The 19,721-nt window shown below is 45.0% G+C and overlaps 1 protein-coding gene across 3 annotated transcripts in view; it reads right to left on the bottom strand.

Annotated features, from left to right (window-relative positions):
• IP6K2 (inositol hexakisphosphate kinase 2) overlaps window positions 1-16,980 on the bottom strand; it is a 31,509-nt gene extending 14,529 nt beyond the window's left edge. Inside the window, exons 1-2 of one of the 3 annotated variants that reach the window (XM_058727023.1) lie at window positions 16,878-16,936; window positions 13,973-14,208 (exon numbers count right to left, since the gene is read on the bottom strand). In XM_058727023.1, coding sequence (XP_058583006.1) covers window positions 13,973-13,986 — 14 coding nt within the window. In that variant the 5' untranslated portion in view covers window positions 13,987-14,208; window positions 16,878-16,936. Of the gene's footprint in view, window positions 1-7,116; window positions 7,250-13,972; window positions 14,209-16,877 lie in introns of those variants that run through there. The other 2 variants (XM_058727025.1, XM_058727024.1) reach the window with 2 other exon arrangements.
• Between the last annotated feature and the right edge of the window lie 2,741 nt (window positions 16,981-19,721).

Raw genomic sequence — 19,721 nt, 5'->3', positions numbered from 1 at the left:
TGGTTATCTTTTTTAATTCTTATAAAGTCAAAGCAAAACATCCTTTACAATCAAGCAAAACAGAAGCATGAAGGCCCTTAATAAGCCTTTCTTGTAAAACACCCAGAAGGAAAGAAAAATCAGCATCAAGTCGGCTCCTCTTATACTAGCTTCCTTGTTATTTCTCAAACATGCCTGGAATACACCCACCTCAGAGCCTTTGCACTTGCCATTCCCTCTGCTTTGTACACTTTTCCCCTGGGTACCCCCTTGGCTTACTCTCTTACCTCCTTCAGCTCTTCATACAAATGTGACTTCTTTAAAATTTTTTTTAAATGTTTTATTTATTTTTGAGACAGAGAGAGACAGAGCATGAACGGAGGAGGGTCAGAGAGAGAGGGAGACACAGAATCCGAAGCAGGCTCCAGGCTCTGAGCTGTCAGCACAGAGCCCGACGCGGGGCTCGAACCCACGGACCGTGAGATCATGACCTGAGCTGAAGTTGGACGCTCAACCGACTAAGCCACCCAGGCGCCCCCAAATGTGACTTCTTTAATGAGGCCTTCCTTATTAGTACCCCATCTGAAAGTAACATATCTCCCTGTCCACACTCCCTTATACAACCCTGCTTTATTTCTCTTTAGTACCTATCACTATGTAACATACTATGTTTTATTGTCTTGTTTATTTTTTGTTATCCCTGACCCTGACCCCACCAAAAAACAAAGGTCCATAAAATCAGAGATTTCTGACCGCTCCGTTCACTGCTGAATCTCCAGAGTCCAGGAGAACACGAACAGAGTAGGCACTTCACAGGATGTGCCTCAAAATCACTACTGCGTCATGAACACCTGTCACACGCAGATTAACACAGAGAACTCAAAAGGCAACCACTGCAATTATCCAAACCCAAACCAATCATACATACAGTGGGTACAATTATTAAAATGAGGCATGCAACACACTTTACAAAATGTATTCTGAGCACCGACTGGTATTAATTTTGCATTTATAATTCCCCATCTATCAAGTCTACAATAACTGAGGAATATAAATGAAGGACTCTGCACCTAACACTCATGTGGGACCTGGTGATGTGGAAACATTTCATGTAAACAAAGCTTAAGCTCTTAATGTAATGACAATCAACCTCCTGGAAAATTATCTCTTGTAGAAAATCAGGCAGGAAAAGAATGGTCACTGAAGAATAAACTTTAAAAATGTGGCCTCAAGAAGATTAAAATTCTATCATAGTTTAAAACAAATATACTAACTAGCAATCAGAAATTCTGTGTTGGTTCAAAGTTCACATCCCAAAGACTCAAACCTTTTGCTTTGCAAAGTTATCACTACAAGATGATCATCCCCATCTTTTGCAGGCAAAGCAAAGAATGGCCATGGGTTGGTGCTGAGTCTCTGCTGAAGGTCTCTTTCAGCAACACTGGTGGGTCTGCCATCCAGCTTTATTTAAGTAAGTTATCTCAGCAAGACAATGCAGAAGGAAAATCATTCCCTGCATGACCTGGACTTCTGGGGAAGCTGGGTACCAGATGAGGCACAATCCCTGATAACAAAATGAATACACAAAAAGGAGTTTTAGCAAAATAAAGCCAGGAAGTAAGAGGAAAGCTGTCAATATGTGCCTTGTGGGAGGCAAGGATAAGAGGCTGACCAGATTGACCCATCTGAGTACAGGGCATCAAACTACCAACCTCAGGAAAATTCCCACCACTGCACCACAGAGATCAAGATATCTCTTATACCCCATTGTGATCGCACTCACTTCCAGGTCAAGCAACAGAAGAGTGCATGATGAACTATTGAGATATTATAAAAAGTTTATCAATTTTACGATTTTTAAACAATCTGAGAAAATGCTTATGATATACTCTTTTAAATGAAGGCAAGATATAAAAATTGTATAATCTATATTGTCTCAACTATGTCAAAAGAATTATAGAGAAAAAGACTGTCAAAAAGTACCAGCTATGCTACTGAATCATACAATAAAAATGGTTAAAATGGTAAATTTTACGTAAAGTATATTTTACCACATACACACAAAAATTTTAAAAAGTACCAGCTACTCACAGAGGTCATGGCTGTCCCACCCCCTTCCAAGGCCCTTTCATCACTGCCACTGCATTAAAAATGCTGTATGCCTTGGGACACCTGGGTAGCTCAGTCAGCTGAACATCCAACTCTTAATTCTGGTGCAGGTCATGATCTCATGGTTTGTGAGTTCCAGCCCTGTATCGGACTCTGCACTGACAGTGCAAAAGCCTGCTTGAGATTCTCTCTCTCCTCTCTCTGCCCCTCCCCTGCTCTCACTCTCTCAAAATAAATAAATGTTAAAAAAAGACAACTTTATTTCTTTTAACGTTTATTTTTCAGAGAGAGAGAGGAAGACAGAGAGAGAGACAGCACGAATTGGAGAGAGGCAGGGAGAGAGGGAGAATCCCAAGCAGGTTCCACACACTCAGCACAGACCCAACACAGGGCTCAAACTCACAAAACTGTAAGATCATGACCTGAGCCAAAACCAAGAGTCAGAGGCTTAACAGACTGAACCACCCAGGTGCACCTAAAAATGGCAACTTAAAAAAAAAAAAAAAGTTGAATGCCTCCAAGTCTCCCAGCTCAGGTGTGAAAAAAACTTGATACAGGTTTCCCAAATTTGACAACAATTCTAAAAATTTACATGACATAGGATGAGTTGTGAAGCTGAAAGAAACTGTTCTAAGTTGTCAACAAGAGAAAGCAGATGAGCATCAACCTAGGGGAGCAACTGTATGCCCTTTCTATAGAAACATTATAACACTGTTGTCACAGAAGAGGCAATCAAAATCCTGCCTCAAAATATAGGGGGAAAAGTATTGCAGTTGTAGTATTTGTCTGATTTTGAAATGTGTATCTTCTGATTTTTTTTCAATCTAAACAGATATTCACTTTCCTACCTACTTGGTTTCATAATTGTAAATTCTTTTGTTTAAAGATGGCAGTTATAATTACATATTTATATAAATAAATTATATATATATTCATATTACATTATATAAACTTCAGACAGCACAAAACCTGGATCTGCCTTGTACCAAATAGTAAGACGTTATTCCTTTCTTTTCAGTTTTCTAAATGTCCCAAACTTCTTGAAATAGTCTCAAACTCAGAGCATATATTATCTTTACAACAGGGAGGGAAAATATTAGAGGCGAAAAAAGAAAAGAAATCACTAAGACTAAAATAGGACAACCCAGATAGCTGTTTAGCTCTTGAAGGTTTTAAGCTCATCCAACACTGCCCTAGCCCACACTGCATGCTCAGAGCTCCACTCCATGATGAAGACCCTGGGAGATGAACCATATGTTAACAACCCCCACATACCCTAAGGTGTAAACAAGGTGTTGGAAGATCAGAAAAGGAAGTAACCAACTCCTCAAACTTCAATGACAACATGATACAAACATGCTAGAGACCAGAGCTCCCATTTTGGAGCACTTAGTCTGTTCTGTAACACCCTTGCTCTTACAACAGCCCTCTGGAGTAGACATGGCCATGATGGGCATACTGAGGTGCCAGGTACTGAGGTCACCATAACAGGTATGCGTCACCACAAAAACCAGGTGCCTGAGATGAAAGAGTTACTGCTAAGAATGGCTGGAATCCTAGTCCTAACCTTAAAGGAGCTGCAGCCTGGCTGGCGGGCTGGCAAGGTGTCTGTCTGCCCCGTCTCCCCCCCATCCTCCCAATGCCATAGTAGGCACTGGCTCCACTAAAGCAGCAGGGCCAGAGACAAGACACAATCTCTGCATCAACTTGACATAGATGCCTGTGGTCCAAGACTAGGTGTTCATTTTCTCCCTCGTTAGCATTTTATTCTAGTTAAAAAAAAATTTTTTTTAATGTTTATTTATTGTTGAGAGAGAGAGAGAGTGAGCGAGGAAGTGGGGAAGGGGTAGAGAGAAAGGGAGACACAGAATCCAAAGCAGGCTCCAGACTCTGAGCTGTTGAGCAGAGAGCCTGACACGGGGCTCAAACTCACGAACCGTGAGATCATGACCCGAGCTGAAGTCAGATGCACAACTGACTGAGCCACCCAGGTGCCCCTTTATTCTAGTTCTAATAAGTGACAAGCTGGAAGTTGTACATGGAACTGTTTCATTAAAGCCATAATAACACAGATCCTTCCCCCAATGCTGAGGAACAAATAAAACACCAGATTCTGTTCCAAAAATCCAGACAAGGTTTTCTGTAAGGGAAGCAGGCAGCCTCTCAGATGCTTCTCCTCTCTAGAACCACCAGCATGACACATTACCCCATCTCTCTGCCTTGTTAAATTAGATTTCTGGAATGAAAGACTAGAAGGTCCCAAAATGGAAGGGGATGAGAAGGAACTTTCAGCCTACCTAGAAATATGTTCACCAGAGTTATACTGCTAGAATTACAAAGTTTTAGCAACTTAAAAAGCTTTTTTTAGCTAAAAGTATAGCACGGCTCCTTCAAGGAAATTGAAATTATTGATTCTAAGGTGTCACATGTCTTCTTTATCTGAGAATCACATTTTCTTATAAATAACTAAATGTATTTCATACATACACCAAGAATTCTCAGTCCTCCTTAGAAAGAAGCCCATTACTCCTCTTTCAAGGGCAATTCTCATTTCTAGTCTCCTCCTCCTTGGTGCAGTCTATGACTCCCACCACCCCCTAAAAAATACACACAACAGAAACACACAGAAATGGCTGTCTCAGACTGCAGCCGAAATTGCTGTGAGGGCTCAATCCATGAGGGACTTTCCTACCTTGAGTCACAGCTCTCTCTTGGGCTGACAAATAATGGTCCATTGGCTTCAGGCAAGATTATATGTTCTCTGCATGTTGTTGATGTTTACCCCTACTCATCCCTCAGCTGGTTCCCTAACCAGATGACACACGAGCTCATCCTCTAAAACACAGGGAGCCAAAAATGATTCAGTCCTCATGGGCAGCCACAGAACCCAGGCATCTCTGACATGCCTAGGCCGACACCCTGAGTGCTGTACCTGCTGATGGAGGGACCAAAGTGTATCCTGCACTGCACCAGGTCCTATATGTCCAGGGGGCACAATTTGCTCCAGGTCCTTGCAAAACCTCACTTAGTTAATACTTTCCTCAAGGGTTTGCAAAGTGTCCCAGGCTCAAAGCACCAATCTGGCAGCTTTTATCACAAACCACTCAGTATACTCAGTGTTCCTCCACGACCAGCCAGAAAAAGAATGAGATACGGGTATGAAAAAATTCCTGACACTGGCACAGGTCACAGCACTTTGTCCTAACATAGAGCCATTTGCCAGTCATCCTCCATAAGTCCTGAGATTTCTTTCCAAAATAAAGCATAGCAAAATATTAAGAAACTTTGAGGAAATCAAGTTCAACCACATCCACAGTTCTGAAGCAAATCATACACGGACTCCTTTGGAATCAGCCAGCTTGTGAGAAGGGCAGTGACTTCAGTCACTCAAGAGCACATTTGAGGACTGGGAGGGAAGGCCAGTGGGGCACTTTCACTTTTGACATCTTACCACTGTGTTCCCTTTCTTTGGTTCTATACAAAGAACCTCCAGTATTTTCAAAATAAAAACACTCTTTTGGGGTGCCTGGCTGGCTCAGTCAAACATCCGACTCTTGATTTCAGCTCATCTCACAGTTGTGGGATCAAGCCCTGCATCAACTCTGTGTGCTGGGCTGGGCATGGAGAGATTCTCTCTCTCTCTCCCTCTGTCCCCCCTGTACACACATGCTCTCTCTATAAAAACAAAAAACCACACACACACACACTCTTCTGAGAGTGAAATGAATCATTCCTGGAAGAGGGCAGCCTGTTTCCTCCTTTCCTAGCCTTCACCTGCCCTAGACCTGCTGGCCACATCCATCAGTGTTTCAGGGCCTAGAGTCTGTCAGCTCCCACCTGGCACCTCTGCAAGGTCCACACTTCCAAATGCCCCAGGATTCTGCATCTGGTGCTTACGGTCTTCCCCTGGGCTCTCAAGGTAGGTGCAGCATCCCAATCAACCCTAAGGTCCTCAAGCATGCAACCCTGTGAAGGTGTTGCTGTGTTTGTCCCATAAAGCCAAGCATAGATACTACAAGGGGCAGGGGCAGGGGCAGGGGCAGCTCAAAGGACCTGGGGAAAAGGCACTTGTGTTCCCATACTCTCCAATAAGAACACAGACGAAGAGAAACCCAGACCCTCAGCAGGGAGTTGGCAACCAACTCCACTATCTCTCTTCCAGAAGCACTCACCTCAGAGAAGAGATACTGTTCATGGAAGAACATCTTTCACCGCCTTACATGTAAAACCTCTACTCATAACAGCAGAAAACTTGAAAATGTTCATTAAGAACTCATTTAGGAGACCATAATCTCAGCAGTGTGCAATTAAGTGGTTTAAGAGTACTGTATGTTTTTCCTGTCAGGTTGTTCAAGCTCATACAAATATACATTCTTTGGGATACCTGGGTGGCTCAGTAGGTTAAGCGGCCAACTCTAGATTTCGGCTCAGGTCATGATCTCACAGTGGTTCATGAGATCAAGCCCCACATCGGGCTCTGCACTGACAGTGCAGAACCTGCATGGGATTCTCTTTCTCCCTCTCTCTCTGCCCCTCCCATGCTGGTGCTCTCTCTCTCTCACTCTCTCTCAAAATAAATAAACTTTAGGGGTGCCTGGGTGGCTCAGTCAGTTAAGCACCTGACTTCGACTCAGGTCATGATCTCACAAGCTCACCTGCTTCGGATTCTGTCTCCCTCTCTCTCTGCCCCTCCCCTGCTCACACTGCGTGTCTCTCTCTCAAAAAAATAAACATACAGGGGCGCCTGGGTGGCGCAGTCGGTTAAGCGTCTGACTTCAGCCGGGTCACGATCTCGCGGTCCGTGGGTTTGAGCCCCGCGTCGGGCTCTGGGCTGATGGCTCAGAGCCTGGAGCCTGTTTCCGATTCTGTGTCTCCCTCTCTCTCTGCCCCTCCCCCGTTCATGCTCTGTCTCTCTCTGTCCCAAAAATAAATAAAAAATGTTGAAAAAAAAAATTAAAAAAAATAAATAAACATACAAACATACATACATACATACATAAACAAACAAACTTTAAAAAATATACATACATTCTTTGGTCATGTATTCTATATCCACCCTTCCTCTTCCTTTGTTGGGTAACTCTATAGACAGTCTCTCAAGGAAACAGTATGATTCTGTTTAGCATGAGAACCAACAGGTGCTGGGTTCACACACCTCCACAGAGCACCCTGTAAAAGAAGCTAAACTGAGAACTCCAGAGATACAGCATCACTTGTTGCTCATGAAAAGGGGAGGAATGAGCTACAGGTGCAGTCCACAGACACCAAGTTTCAAGCACATTTTAAACAAATAGGCATCAGAGTGAAAGAAGGCAGGCATGGAGCTAGGTTAACCCCAAGACAAAAGTTGCTGCAGTCTTAGCAAAGATACCAAAGTTGTATACACCTGGGATCTCAATCCCAGATAAAAAAGGTAGGGAGGAGGGTTACAGTAAAAATTCGTATCTAGCATGAGTTTTATACTTGTTAAACAAAAATAATCTACTATTCTTATAAAACAAGCTTTGAAGGGGGATGCAAGATTTTTACATTCCCCAAAAGAGTAAGGCAGAGCTCACACAACCCATGGGGCCCCTCATTTCTGAGTGTGCAGCTAGGGATAGAAAAGTCTGGAGCAGAAATAGCAACACTAGCCAGGTGTTCTGCTTCTTTGTCTCTAACACATCTTATTTCCTTAAAAGAAAAGTTTTAATCTTCCTTGGCCTGGGATTGGACACTCAATTTCTAAAACATGTATTAGTGTCTGAAGTAAGATAAATGTATGGATACACAGAACAAAACTAAATAACCTCCCATTTTGATCAATTATGACTTTCAGTTAAATACATTCACAAGAATGAGTTAAAACAAGCAAACAAACCCAGCAGTGCAAAGAAAGTTTTGTGAATTCTCTACAACAGAAAGCAAGCAGAAGCAGCCCAAGAGGCCCAGACTGATTCTGGCTGTCCTAAGGAGTTTATGACAGCAGGTACTAGAGCTCCATCTCCAAGTCACAAGGGTTTCAAAAACAACCCAAAGCCTCAAATCCTTCAGTTCAGAGTGGGATGAGATTACCCCAGGAACAAAAAGAACACAGGTGAAAGACTTAGCATAGTGAGGGTCCCATGAGCACCTGCTGGAGCTGTTACTTCTATTTTTGTGTGGGCAGGATGCTGTAGGTGCTATGTATCTTCACCAACAGCTACATTTCATGAACATTTAAAATCAAACCAAGGCATGACTTCTGTTTAACCACATGCTTGTTTTGCTGTCTGTTCTGACCTGGAGACCACATTTAGGAGCTTTCATCCTCCCAACCATTTCAATCTTAACTAAGTGGCATCTCAGAGGCATTAAGTACAAAAACTTTTTGTTACTAGAATATTAACTTTTAGCCAGCATATAATGATAATGCTCATGTGTCACCATAGCTTAATCCTTACTTGTAAAATTGAATTAGCGTAATTTCACTTAGAAGAGAACCCTACTTATGCAAGTTTACATTAAAAACAAATACACAGGGGCACCTGGGTGGCGCAGTCGGTTAAGCGTCCGACTTCAGCCAGGTCACGATCTCGCGGTCTGTGAGTTCGAGCCCCGCGTCAGGCTCTGGGCTGATGGCTCGGAGCCTGGAGCCTGTTTCCGATTCTGTGTCTCCCTCTCTCTCTGCCCCTCCCCCGTTCATGCTCTGTCTCTCTCTGTCCCAAAAATAAATAAAAAACATTAAAAAAAAAAACAAATACACAACCTTGAAAAAGATTGGAGAAAATGTAAACAGAAAAATGAACCCAAGGTGCACTTGAGCCAGATGTGGACTACGGTCAGGTCCAACAAACTTTCTGGGTAAAAAGATGTCCTCATCTCCCCTCCAACCTCCCATGTAAAATGGCAAAATGGTAATGTGCTACAGCCTCCCTGATCCCAAGGCAAGTACCTGTGGGGTATATCATCACAACCAACACCAGGAAGAGCTTGCTTCCTCCCTCCATCCCCAGAGCTTAACCCAGTGCAGTGGTGCCCTTTAAAACAGGCCAAGGTGAGAAGACTTTCAGGAAGACTGAAGAGCCAGTGAGGGGGCACCTGGGTGGAGTCTGACTTTGGCTCAGGTCATGATCTCACAGTTTGTGAGCTTGAGCCCTACATCGGGCTCTCTGCTCTCAGCATACAACCTGCTTCAAATCCTCTTGTCTCCCTCTCTTTCTGCCCCTCCCCTGTTCATGCTCTCTCAAAAATAAGTAAGAATTAAAAAAAATAATAAATAAATAAATAAATAAGCATTAAAAAGAAAAAGAGAGAGAGAGAGAGAGAGCCAGTAGGGAGGGGAGCTACACTGAGGATGAAGGATACAGGATTCCTTTTGGGATGCATTATATGGTATGTAATACTGTTACTTAGAAAAATATACATATATCAACACAGTAGCAGGATCACACCCAAGAGATCACAACCAGTTCAGGGTAGCGGTTCCAGTAACAATGTCACATCACATCTCTACCACTAAGAAGTGAGAAGGAAATGTTCAAGAGGAGAGCACCTCTAGGGCGCTTGGGTGGTTCAGTCGGTTAAGCGTCCAACTTTAGCTCAGGTCATGATCTCACGGTTTGGTTTATGAGTCTGAGCCCTGCGTTGGGCTCTGTGCTGACAGTTCAGAGCCTAGAGCCTGCTTCGGATTCTATGTCTCTCTCTCTTTCTCTCTCTCTGTTCTCTCTCTGTCTCTCTCTCTCTGCCCCTCCCCTGCTTACACTGTCTGCCTCTCTCAAAAATAAACATTAAAAATTTTTTTGAAAAAGGAGGAGAGCACCTCCAAATGTGGCTCTGAGAATGGCAAAGATGCGAACAGACAAGCTGGAACAAAATTCATGAAATATGTGGGTAAAAAGTATAACTTCTAAAGGAATACATTTTGTTTAGATAATAACTAAATGTGTATGTGTAATTAAAAACAATAAATATTGTAAGGAGGCCAACTTTCCAAGTACTCTAAGTTTATACAAAAAATTCTTTTGTTTTTATTGGGCTGTATCAAAAAGTTCTTTTATTTTTATTTTCTCAAGTTTGTTTGTTTTGAGAGAGAGAGAGACAGACAGACAGACAGAATGAATCCCAAGCAGGCTCCGCACTGTCAACACAGAGCCCAATTCGGGGATCAGACTCACTAACCATGAGATCATGACCTGAGCCAAAACCAAGAGTCAGATGCTTAACTGACTGAGCCATCCAGGCGCCCCTCAAAAAATTCTCCTGGCAAAGTAAGGCCTGCTTTATAATGGGGTAAAAACGGTGCGTTACCTCTTCTTGGTGCCTGTCTTTATCTGTACACCAGGCATGGTACAGTTTTACAGAGGTGCTCTGAGGTGGGAACAAGAGTAAAACAACTAGCCTCCTGCCTGGCTCGCATGCAGTGCACTCCCCAAACGTGGGCTGTTCTCTACCCACTGCCCTGTTCCTCCAGAGTCCACTGGGAAATGGAGGTCACAGGAGGGACTTGACAGTATGAGGCGATAAGGGCATACTAAGCCTGTGCTCATGGAAGGAGTGCAAAAAGAGGAGGCTTCAACGCCAGGCAGAGGAATGGAGTGCCAAAGGATATCCTGTTTAGCCTTTTAAAAAATAAAGATTTTTGGGGTGCCTGGGTGGCTCAGTCGGTTGAGCGTCCGACTTCAGCTCAGGTCACGATCTCGCGGTCCGTGGGTTCAAGCCCCACATCAGGCTCTGGGCTGATGGCTCAGAGCCTGGAGCCTGCTTCCGATTCTTTGTCTCCCTCTCTCTCTGCCCCTCCCCCGTTCATGCTCTGTCTCTCTCTGTCTCAAAAATAAATAAACGTTAAAAAAAAAATTTTTTTTTTAAATAAATAAAGATTTTTAACTGGTTGTAAGTGTGATAAAATGACCACCATTATTAGTCTCTTCATCCTGCAGATTTTCTTCTATGCATTTTTCTATTCTTTACAAAAACAGGATCAGGCTGTATTACTTTGCTTCCCTCATCTCCCCCAAGTAAAATTGGCTGTTTCTCTCACCTTTTTAAAAATGTGATGAAATGTGTGAAACAATGGAACATTCACCTTAAAAAAAATTTTTTTTTTAATGTTTATTATTTTTGAGAGAGAGAGAGAGAGAGAGACAGAATCCAAGCAGGGGAGAGAGAAGGAGCCACAGAATCGGAAGCAGGTTCCAGGCTGTCAGCACAGAGCTCAACGTAGGGCTTGAACTCACAACTGTGAGATCAGGATCTGAGCCTAAGTCAGACACTTAACCGACTGAGCCACCCAGGCACCCCTAAAATTCACCCTTTTAAACTGCTTGGGGGGTACAGTTCAGTGGCACCAAGTACACTCACATTTTATACAACCATCACCACCACCCATCTCCAAAACTTTTTATCTTCCCAAACTAAAACTCTGTACCCATTAAACAATTAACTGTCCAGTCTCCCTTCCTTCAAGCCCCTGGCAACCACCATTCAACTGCCTCTATGATTCTGACTACTCCAGTTTCTCACACAAGTAGGATCATTCAACATTTGTGGTTTTGCTATTCTTCCCCATTAAACTATATGCCTTAGCCATGTATCTGTCCATACAGAATTCCTTTCAAAGACAGCATAATATTTACACATAATCATAATGCATTTTTTAACTTCCCTACTGACACTAATTTATTTATTACAATAATAATTCAGTGAGTGTCCTTGTAGCTGTCTTTGCACTCTTGTGGAAGTATTTCTGTAGGAAAATTCCTAGAAGTAGAATTGCTGGGACAAAGCATAGAAGTTGCACCCATGGGGCGCCTGGGTGGCGCAGTCGGTTAAGCGTCCGACTTCAGCCAGGTCACGATCTCGCGGTCCGTGAGTTCGAGCCCCGCGTCAGGCTCTGGGCCGATGGCTCGGAGCCTGGAGCCTGTTTCCGATTCTGTGTCTCCCTCTCTCTCTGCCCCTCCCCCGTTCATGCTCTGTCTCTCTCTGTCCCAAAAATAAATAAAAAATGTTGAAAATAAATAAATAAATAAATAAAAAAAAAAAAAAAAGAAGTTGCACCCAGTTTCACTCTGCCCTGTAATGTCCGTGAGCCACCAAGGATTGTGGGAAATTAAGCTGGCAGAGAGAAAAGGGAAAACCTGGTTTCACAGGTCACTACTGCAGTGACATAGGTAGAGGGACGGTGGCAGAGGAACCAGCATCTATTGGGGTCTACTGTCTGCATTCTTACTTAAGGAGTAAACAAAATAGAATTCTTTTTTTTTCTTTTTCTTTTTTTTTTTTTTTTTAAATTTTTTTTCAACGTTTATTTATTTTTGGGGCAGAGAGAGACAGAGCATGAACGGGGGAGGGACAGAGAGAGGGAGACACAGAATCGGAAACAGGCTCCAGGCTCTGAGCCATCAGCCCAGAGCCTGACGCGGGGCTCGAACTCACGGACCGTGAGATCGTGACCTGGCTGAAGCCGGACGCTTAACCGACTGCGCCACCCAGGCGCCCCACAAAATAGAATTCTTATACACATTAGAAGCACATGTGAAAGGGCACCTGGGTGTCTCAGTCAGTTAAGTGTCCGACTCTCGATTCTGGCTCAGGTCATGATCTCCCAGTTTGTAGGATTGAACCCCATGTCGGGCTCTGCATGGGCAGTGCAGAGCCTGCTTGGTATTCTCTCTCCCTCTCTGCCCCTCCTCCACTCATGCTCTTTCTCTCATAATAAATAAGTAAACATAAAAAAAGAAGCACGTGTGAAAAAGGAGGTTTGAGAGGAGAAAAATAAGCCTTTAAAGAAAAACTATGTGTGCTTAGAAAGCTCTCAAGCTACTCTGTTACCTTTTACACCATAGACATGTTTCAGGTAACTTTGTGGGCTCATGAACTTAGTATCTGGTTACCTGAAGATGTCAAAACCAAAGGTGAAAGAGAAGGAGGCAACACCGCCTTCACAGTCCTGAGCCTGAGAGTCTGCTAGAAGGAGATGATAGCAGGAGTACCCTTAGTAGAGCTTCAACCTCTAGGAGGACTTAAGGATGAAGACCAAGCTGATCTTTCCAGCCTCTCCCAGCCTAGGCTTCCTTCCCTCAAGGGTCTCTCCTCCGTCATCCCAGGGGCAGGGAGTAGGAAAGAGTCCTGAGAACCCCCAGGTTCTGGGGCTCCCAAAACACCAGAGCTGCCTTCTCCAGACACCTGTCCCACCTGGAATGATTTCCCCACATTCAGTGGCACTCAGCAGGGCACAGATTCTCCTGCCTTCTCCAATGTACCGAGGGAGGCTGGTGGCCAGCCCACACAGGGGAATTAAAGAAGGAAGGGGGTGGCGAAAGTAGAGAAACAGGATTTGGTAGATGACTAGGTGTACCACACTGTTCTTAACCCTTTAGGGGGTCACTGACCCCCTCAAGAATCTGAGATGGGTGGGCCTCTCTCCTGAAAAATGCACACCCTCACTGAACTCTACATACAGTCTGGGATGTGAGCAACTGTGGACTCTATCTTCAGAACTCCTGACACAGGGAATCAAATTAGAGGAATGAGTCAAGTATTGAGCCTTCCCACATCAGAACAAGGATGTTTTTGTTCATGAATTCACGGAGTTGAGCTGCAGACACTTAACTATAAGGGGATGGTCAAACACCCAAGAAGAAATGTTCAGCAGATAGTTGGGAGCAATGGATTTGCAGCTTGAGTGAACCTAATTCGAAAACAGATTTGGGAATAGCCTACAAAGGGAAGACAGAAGGCACTCTAAGAGTAATGTGCAAAGAAAGAAGAGCACTGGGTCAGGGCCCCTATAGGTGAGAACTGCCTGAGCAGTGTGAGAGAAGGTCTGTAAAGAGACAAAGAAGCAGAACATCTACCCCCTCCCTGGAAGCCATGGGTTAAGAATCTCCTCCCAGTTTCACATGGGAAATCTAGGTCTCATACATACCCTTTGGACCACATGACAGAGAGAGAGGAGGAGGGTCTTGCACTGTGTGGCCCTTTAGGTCCCTGACACCCCTCAGAGTTCACGGTCTGCGGCTCAGTTCTGAATGAGCTTTGGCAAAGCCTTCCCAACTTCTTCGCTGAAAAGATCTACACGAAGAATCCCTTCAAACCAAGCCACCATAGTGAAAAGGTCTCAAGCACAGGGTGTGATCAGCAAAAGCCAGCGTATGGGAAATCCTAGAAGATAAATGACAACCGCTTCAACCAAACAATTACAAGGAGGGGCACCTAGGTGGCTCAATCAGTTGAGCATCCCACTTCAGCTCAGGTCATGATCTCATGGTTTCTGAGTTTGAGCCCCAAGTCGGGCTCTGTGCTGACAGCTCGGAGCCTGGAGCCTGCTTCTGATTCTGTGTCTCCATCTCTCTCTGCCCCTTCCCCTGCTCGCTGTTTTAAAAATAAATAAATGTTAAAAAAATTAAAAACAACAACGATAACAAAATAACTATAAGGAAAATAGAATGAGCATATATAAAATTAAGAAACAAAAGAGACACTTCAATCAAATGCAATGCGCATATCTTATTTGGGCCCTGATATGAATAAATCAACTGTAAAAAAAAAATTACGGGAAAATCAGGGACATTTGACCACAACCAGATATCTGGGTGAAAAAAAGAATGTACTGTCATTGGTTTTTAGGCAGAAAAAATGGCATTGTAGATAGCATGGGTAGCTCTTTGACTCTTAGTGATACACAATGAAATACTTATGGATAAAATATGTTCTAGGGGTATGCCGCCTAAAAAAAGTCAGCTTTTTTTTAAGGTGGGGAGTGACAGGCAGAGTGACATGGAACAAGATGGACTAGGAGTTGGTAACTACAGAAGCCAGTGATGGATGACAGACCAAACCAACTGTTCATAAGCTTAGGAGACTGTCTCTTCCTTCAAACTCTGAGGTGGACTATAAATTCAATTTTGTGGAAACAGGACCTTTTCTTGCTCCCAGAGTATACTGCAAAATACTAATACTACTTGCTACTTTTATTACTTGGTATTCAAGTAGGCAAAAAATATAATTTATTTAAAAAACAAAAACGTAATCACACAAGAGAAATCATCTGCTTACCATCCACTGTAAAACAATGTGCTCAATTTGTTAGGGTGATTATCTCACTAGGTACAATAACTTCACCGAAAGGGAAAATTCTTCCCCAGAGCATCTTCTTTATGATCCCAACAATGGAAAATTTTCACCTCAGTAAGCTGGCCTCAGGGAGGCTCAGGCTCATCCCTGTTGCCTAGATACCAGTGACATCTCTGGTGCCTACAGAAGGCTCTGGCACCCCTCTGCAAGGGAGACTGGCTAAGGTTCACCAGTCAGCAGTTGCTCCTTCCTCCCACATTCCGCTGCCCAACAGACCCCAGGATAGTATACAGTTGTACCAGTCTGTCACTTACGAAATGGTGACGCACAGAAGTTCTATTACATCTGCTGAACTGGTTTTTACAATTATCTCAACTCTAGTGCTGGCTCTCATGCATTTGATTTCTTTCTAACAATTCCTGTGAATTCTAAAGTCACAAGGCAAATAAACCAATTGGAGCAACAGTTAACAGTTCAACTGACTTTTTCTCCAAAGAAAAAGTCACTAAGCCATCAACTGGCCTTTTATGTCAAATATGATAAAGTATTCATTTTGCTCGGTTTCTAATTCTGATAGTGGCTAAAGTTAAAACAGTAACACCACCACCCTGAAACTTCTCTTCACATACTTAACACCGGGCTACAGGATGCAATTATACGAGCAGCAACCTATGTAAGTAAGCATCTGAGGTCACTTAAATGCAACCCTACTAAAAATGCAAATACTTTAAATACTAGAATTCATCAAAATCACTGTAATCATGGTGCTTCATAAAAAAAAAATCATAAAGCTGGTGAACTGGAACATTTCTGTTAGCCACTTTTGAAAAGTTTCAGTACTTTTTCTTCAAACTATTCTTTCATTCTTCAAACTATTATTTTATTCTTGGGTTATGTACAACTACCAAAATGTTTCATTCCAAGCAGTAACTAGTTCTGTTTCCCTGGTATGTAAGAGCACGGGGTTTTCTGTTTTCCACATTTTGTTTTCGCAACGTTTGGCCTCATTTGTCTGCTAGTGCAGCTTTCTTAATATAGGAAACTGAGGAAAATGATACAAACCCTTAGAATGCAAGAGACAAAAGCAGTCTTTAAGCCAATGTGAAAGAAATGAAAGCTCCACCCACGGCGACGCTTATCACTATTAAAGAAGGCGTCCTCTGATCCATTCTGGGACTTTTTTGGATAACAAGGTGGGCAGATTTCCTCACCGTACACCAGCTGACAGGCCCCACTGGCGCTCAACACTCAAAATGGCTGCACATCTGCCGGCCCCAGGTAAACGGCACCTGAGGCGGTGGGCTGACTCCTCCACCCGCAGACTCAAGGAGAACCCCCCCACCCCCAATAACCCGGACACCACGGACGCCGCTGTCCTGGGAAGCAATGACCCAGGAGATCGTTCCCCCACAAAGGTCCGAGAAAACCTCCTCAACGACCGGGGTAGATCCTGCACCGCCAAAATACCTGGGAGACCCCTCAATGACCAGAGAAGACTCTGTCCCTCAAAATCAGGGGAGACAGTCTCCCCCCAGTAACCTGAAGAAACAATGCCTCTCTCAAATGACCGGGGGATATCCGGCCCCACAAAGACCCTGAGAGATCCCCCCCGCCCCCAAGATCGCGGGAGAGCCCCTCCCCAAATAACTCGGAGACACTCCTAATGACCAGAGACTTCGCCCCCGAACGGCCCGGAGACATCCTCCACCAAATCTACCAGGGCGGCAGAGCCTTAGGCCGGACAAGGCGGGCCTTACCTGCGGCCTCGGCCCGTCCAGCGGTGCTTCCGTCCTATTGTTTCTCTCCCATCAAGATGGCGGCGGCCGCGCCGAGCCCCGCCCACCGCGCCTCGCTCCCGGAGCCCCTAGCTATTGGCTCACACCGGGAGCCCAGCTCGCGGACTGGGCAGCGCGAAAAGCGCTGTTGCTAGGGCGCCGGGATCCGAGGCAGCGGCTTCCGGGAGGGGCGGGGCGAGGAGCGGGGCCAGGGATGGGGCGGAGCCTTGCCTGCCCTCAAGGGGGAGGTTAGGTGGGTGGTAGGGTGGACAGATGGGTTTGGGGCATGTGGGGTGCTAGAGATGCTTGGGTGAACGGATGGCTCAACCAAGTGTCCCATTTTTCCAGAGTCCAAGGGTTTCCCGGGATGTGGGCTTTCCAAGACTAATACTGAGGCAGTCTGCAACAAACTGCGAAGTTCTTCACCCTAGCATACGGCGGGACACAGGACTGGATGTGGTTGGATGGAAAGATGGGCAATAGAGTGACTGTAGACGGTGAGCAAAGGAAGGTTATATGCACAGGTGGATGGATGACTGGATGCAGAGGGGTGGACAGAGGAATGACTGTAGAGTCCTCTGGGGACTGGCAGATGACCCATTGCCAACATAGGCCCTACCACCCTCCACACTGCATGACTTGTCTGAGGCTCATTTGTCCTGGGTCATATGGGTTGGCCAGAAGAGCTCCCACCTGAGTGCATGTCAGTGTAGCTGGCAAATTCGAGGGGGGAGGGAGGTGCTACTGAGAGTGGTCAGAGCCTCCTACCTGATCTCACTTTTTTGTAAATGAGGCCAACGTTGCAGCCCCATGCTGTATGTGCACTGGGGGGGTTGCAGAGGTGTGGATTCATGCATATGCTTATTTATTCAACAGATAGGTACTGAATACCTATACTCTGTGCTGGAAATATAGCATTGAACCAAAATGGTTCAAAGGTGGAGGGGGGGGGGTGGCGGCGGGTGGCTGCCTTTATAGGAATGAGCAAGAACGACTTCCTGTGACCAGCTGATCTCTCTTCGCTTGGAAACACTTTACCTGTGAGTTTCAGGGCTCCATGCCCTTGTGGTTTCCTCTCACCTCACTGGTTCCTCCTCTTTGCCTCCTCTCTCTGTCTACATTATTTCTGTCATAATCTTATCCAGGTTCATGGCTTCAAATTCCACCTCCATGTCCATCACTCCCAAAAGTGTATGTCTAGTCCAGACCCTGAGGGCCACACTCAATGCCCAGCTGTAGACTCTGCATCTGCACTCTGACTTCCACTTGGCGTCTCAAATTCAACTTGTGCCACCCTAGCTCTGGCTCATCCCCCAAACACACTCCACCTCACTTCTCCCAGCTCAAAGTGATGACTGCTTAGTCCTTCCTATTGCTCAGACCAAAGGCCTCATAGTACCTCTTAACTACTTTCTTTCCACTTACATTCAAGAAGTCCTATTCCTTCCATGCATCATCTACCCAGGATGAGAGCACTTCTAGCCAGGTCCATGGCTTCCACCCAGCCCAAACCACCACCATCTCTCTCTCTAGGGCAATGTCACAGCCACCTTCCAGTCTCCTGCTGCTGCTCTTGCCACCTGCAGTCCATTCTCCACACACCAGCCTGTAAATACATAAATCAGAATCCCTCTTGCCCTGTTCAGAGCCCTGCAGTAGCACCTGCCCAAGGAAAAGTCAGAGCTGTCAGGGGCCTTATGATCCCCCATTACCTCTGTGGCTGCGTCTCCCCTATTCATCTCCGGCTCCGCTGCTCAGCAGCTCAATTTCTCACATATCACACTCCATGCACTCCCCTGGCTCAGGAGCTGGGCTCCAGGTGTTCCCATACCTGGAATGCTTTCTGCAGATTTCCACAGGACTGTACCCAAATGCCCTCGAAGTCCCTCATTTCAGACTGCAACAGGCACCTTTCAACCAGCACGTGAGATCACCTTAATCCCCTTATGCTGCTCCACTCTTTTCCATAGCAGTTACCTTTTTTATGAAAGCGTTTATTATCCTTTATAGGAAGCGTGGTTTCCTCCACTAGAACAAGAGCCCTGTGAAGTAAGAATCTCTCTGTTTTAGTCATGGATATATCCTGAGCACCTCAAATACCAAGGAAGCTCCAGAAGTACCTGTTGGCTGACTGAATAAGAATGGCATGTGGTATTAAATGATAAGGGCTATGGAAAAAAATTAAAATGGGGCAGCAGGAGGGAGGTTGGGGCAGGGTGAGAGTACCCCAGATCAAGGCTAGCCCTGCCTGGGTCAGGCCCAAAGGTCCCCACACTCAGCAGGGTTGCTAGGAAGCCCAACCCAGCGTTTGCTCCTGTTCCCTGCCTATAGTCACAGAATAAAAAAAGCCCAACAGGCACCAGTCATTCAAGCCCTCACAGATAAGCACTGTCCCACCTTCCTCTGATGACCCACTCTCCCATTCCAATGCTCCTATGTGTGGGGTTGAGGCTGGACAGAGTAGAGTCTCCCTGGGGCAGCCCCGCATTAATTCACTCTTATATTTCTTCCATAAGTGTTTACCAAGGGGTGACCTGGGCTAGACACTAGGTACATGAGAAGAAGGGACACAGCAAGAATTTGAAGGATTTATAGAGTCCTTGCCCCACAGTGAGGAGTGTGGGGAAGTAAAGGATGGATCCAACAGTAAAAACAACAACAACAGCCAAACAAATAAAAACCCAGCTTCATTATGGGCAGTGTGAATAATGAAGAAAAGGAACCAAGCTGATGTCCAGAGTATGGTGTTTATGTCCAATGCAGCAGGAAAGGTATATCTGAGAAGGGCCCATCTGAGCTAAGATGAACCTAGAGGCCTGGCTGAGC

The sequence above is a fragment of the Neofelis nebulosa genome, chromosome 4 (genome assembly GCF_028018385.1).
Source record: "Neofelis nebulosa isolate mNeoNeb1 chromosome 4, mNeoNeb1.pri, whole genome shotgun sequence".
NCBI classification, from domain to species: domain Eukaryota; kingdom Metazoa; phylum Chordata; class Mammalia; order Carnivora; family Felidae; genus Neofelis; species Neofelis nebulosa.
This window is presented reverse-complemented; position numbering and strand designations above follow the sequence as displayed.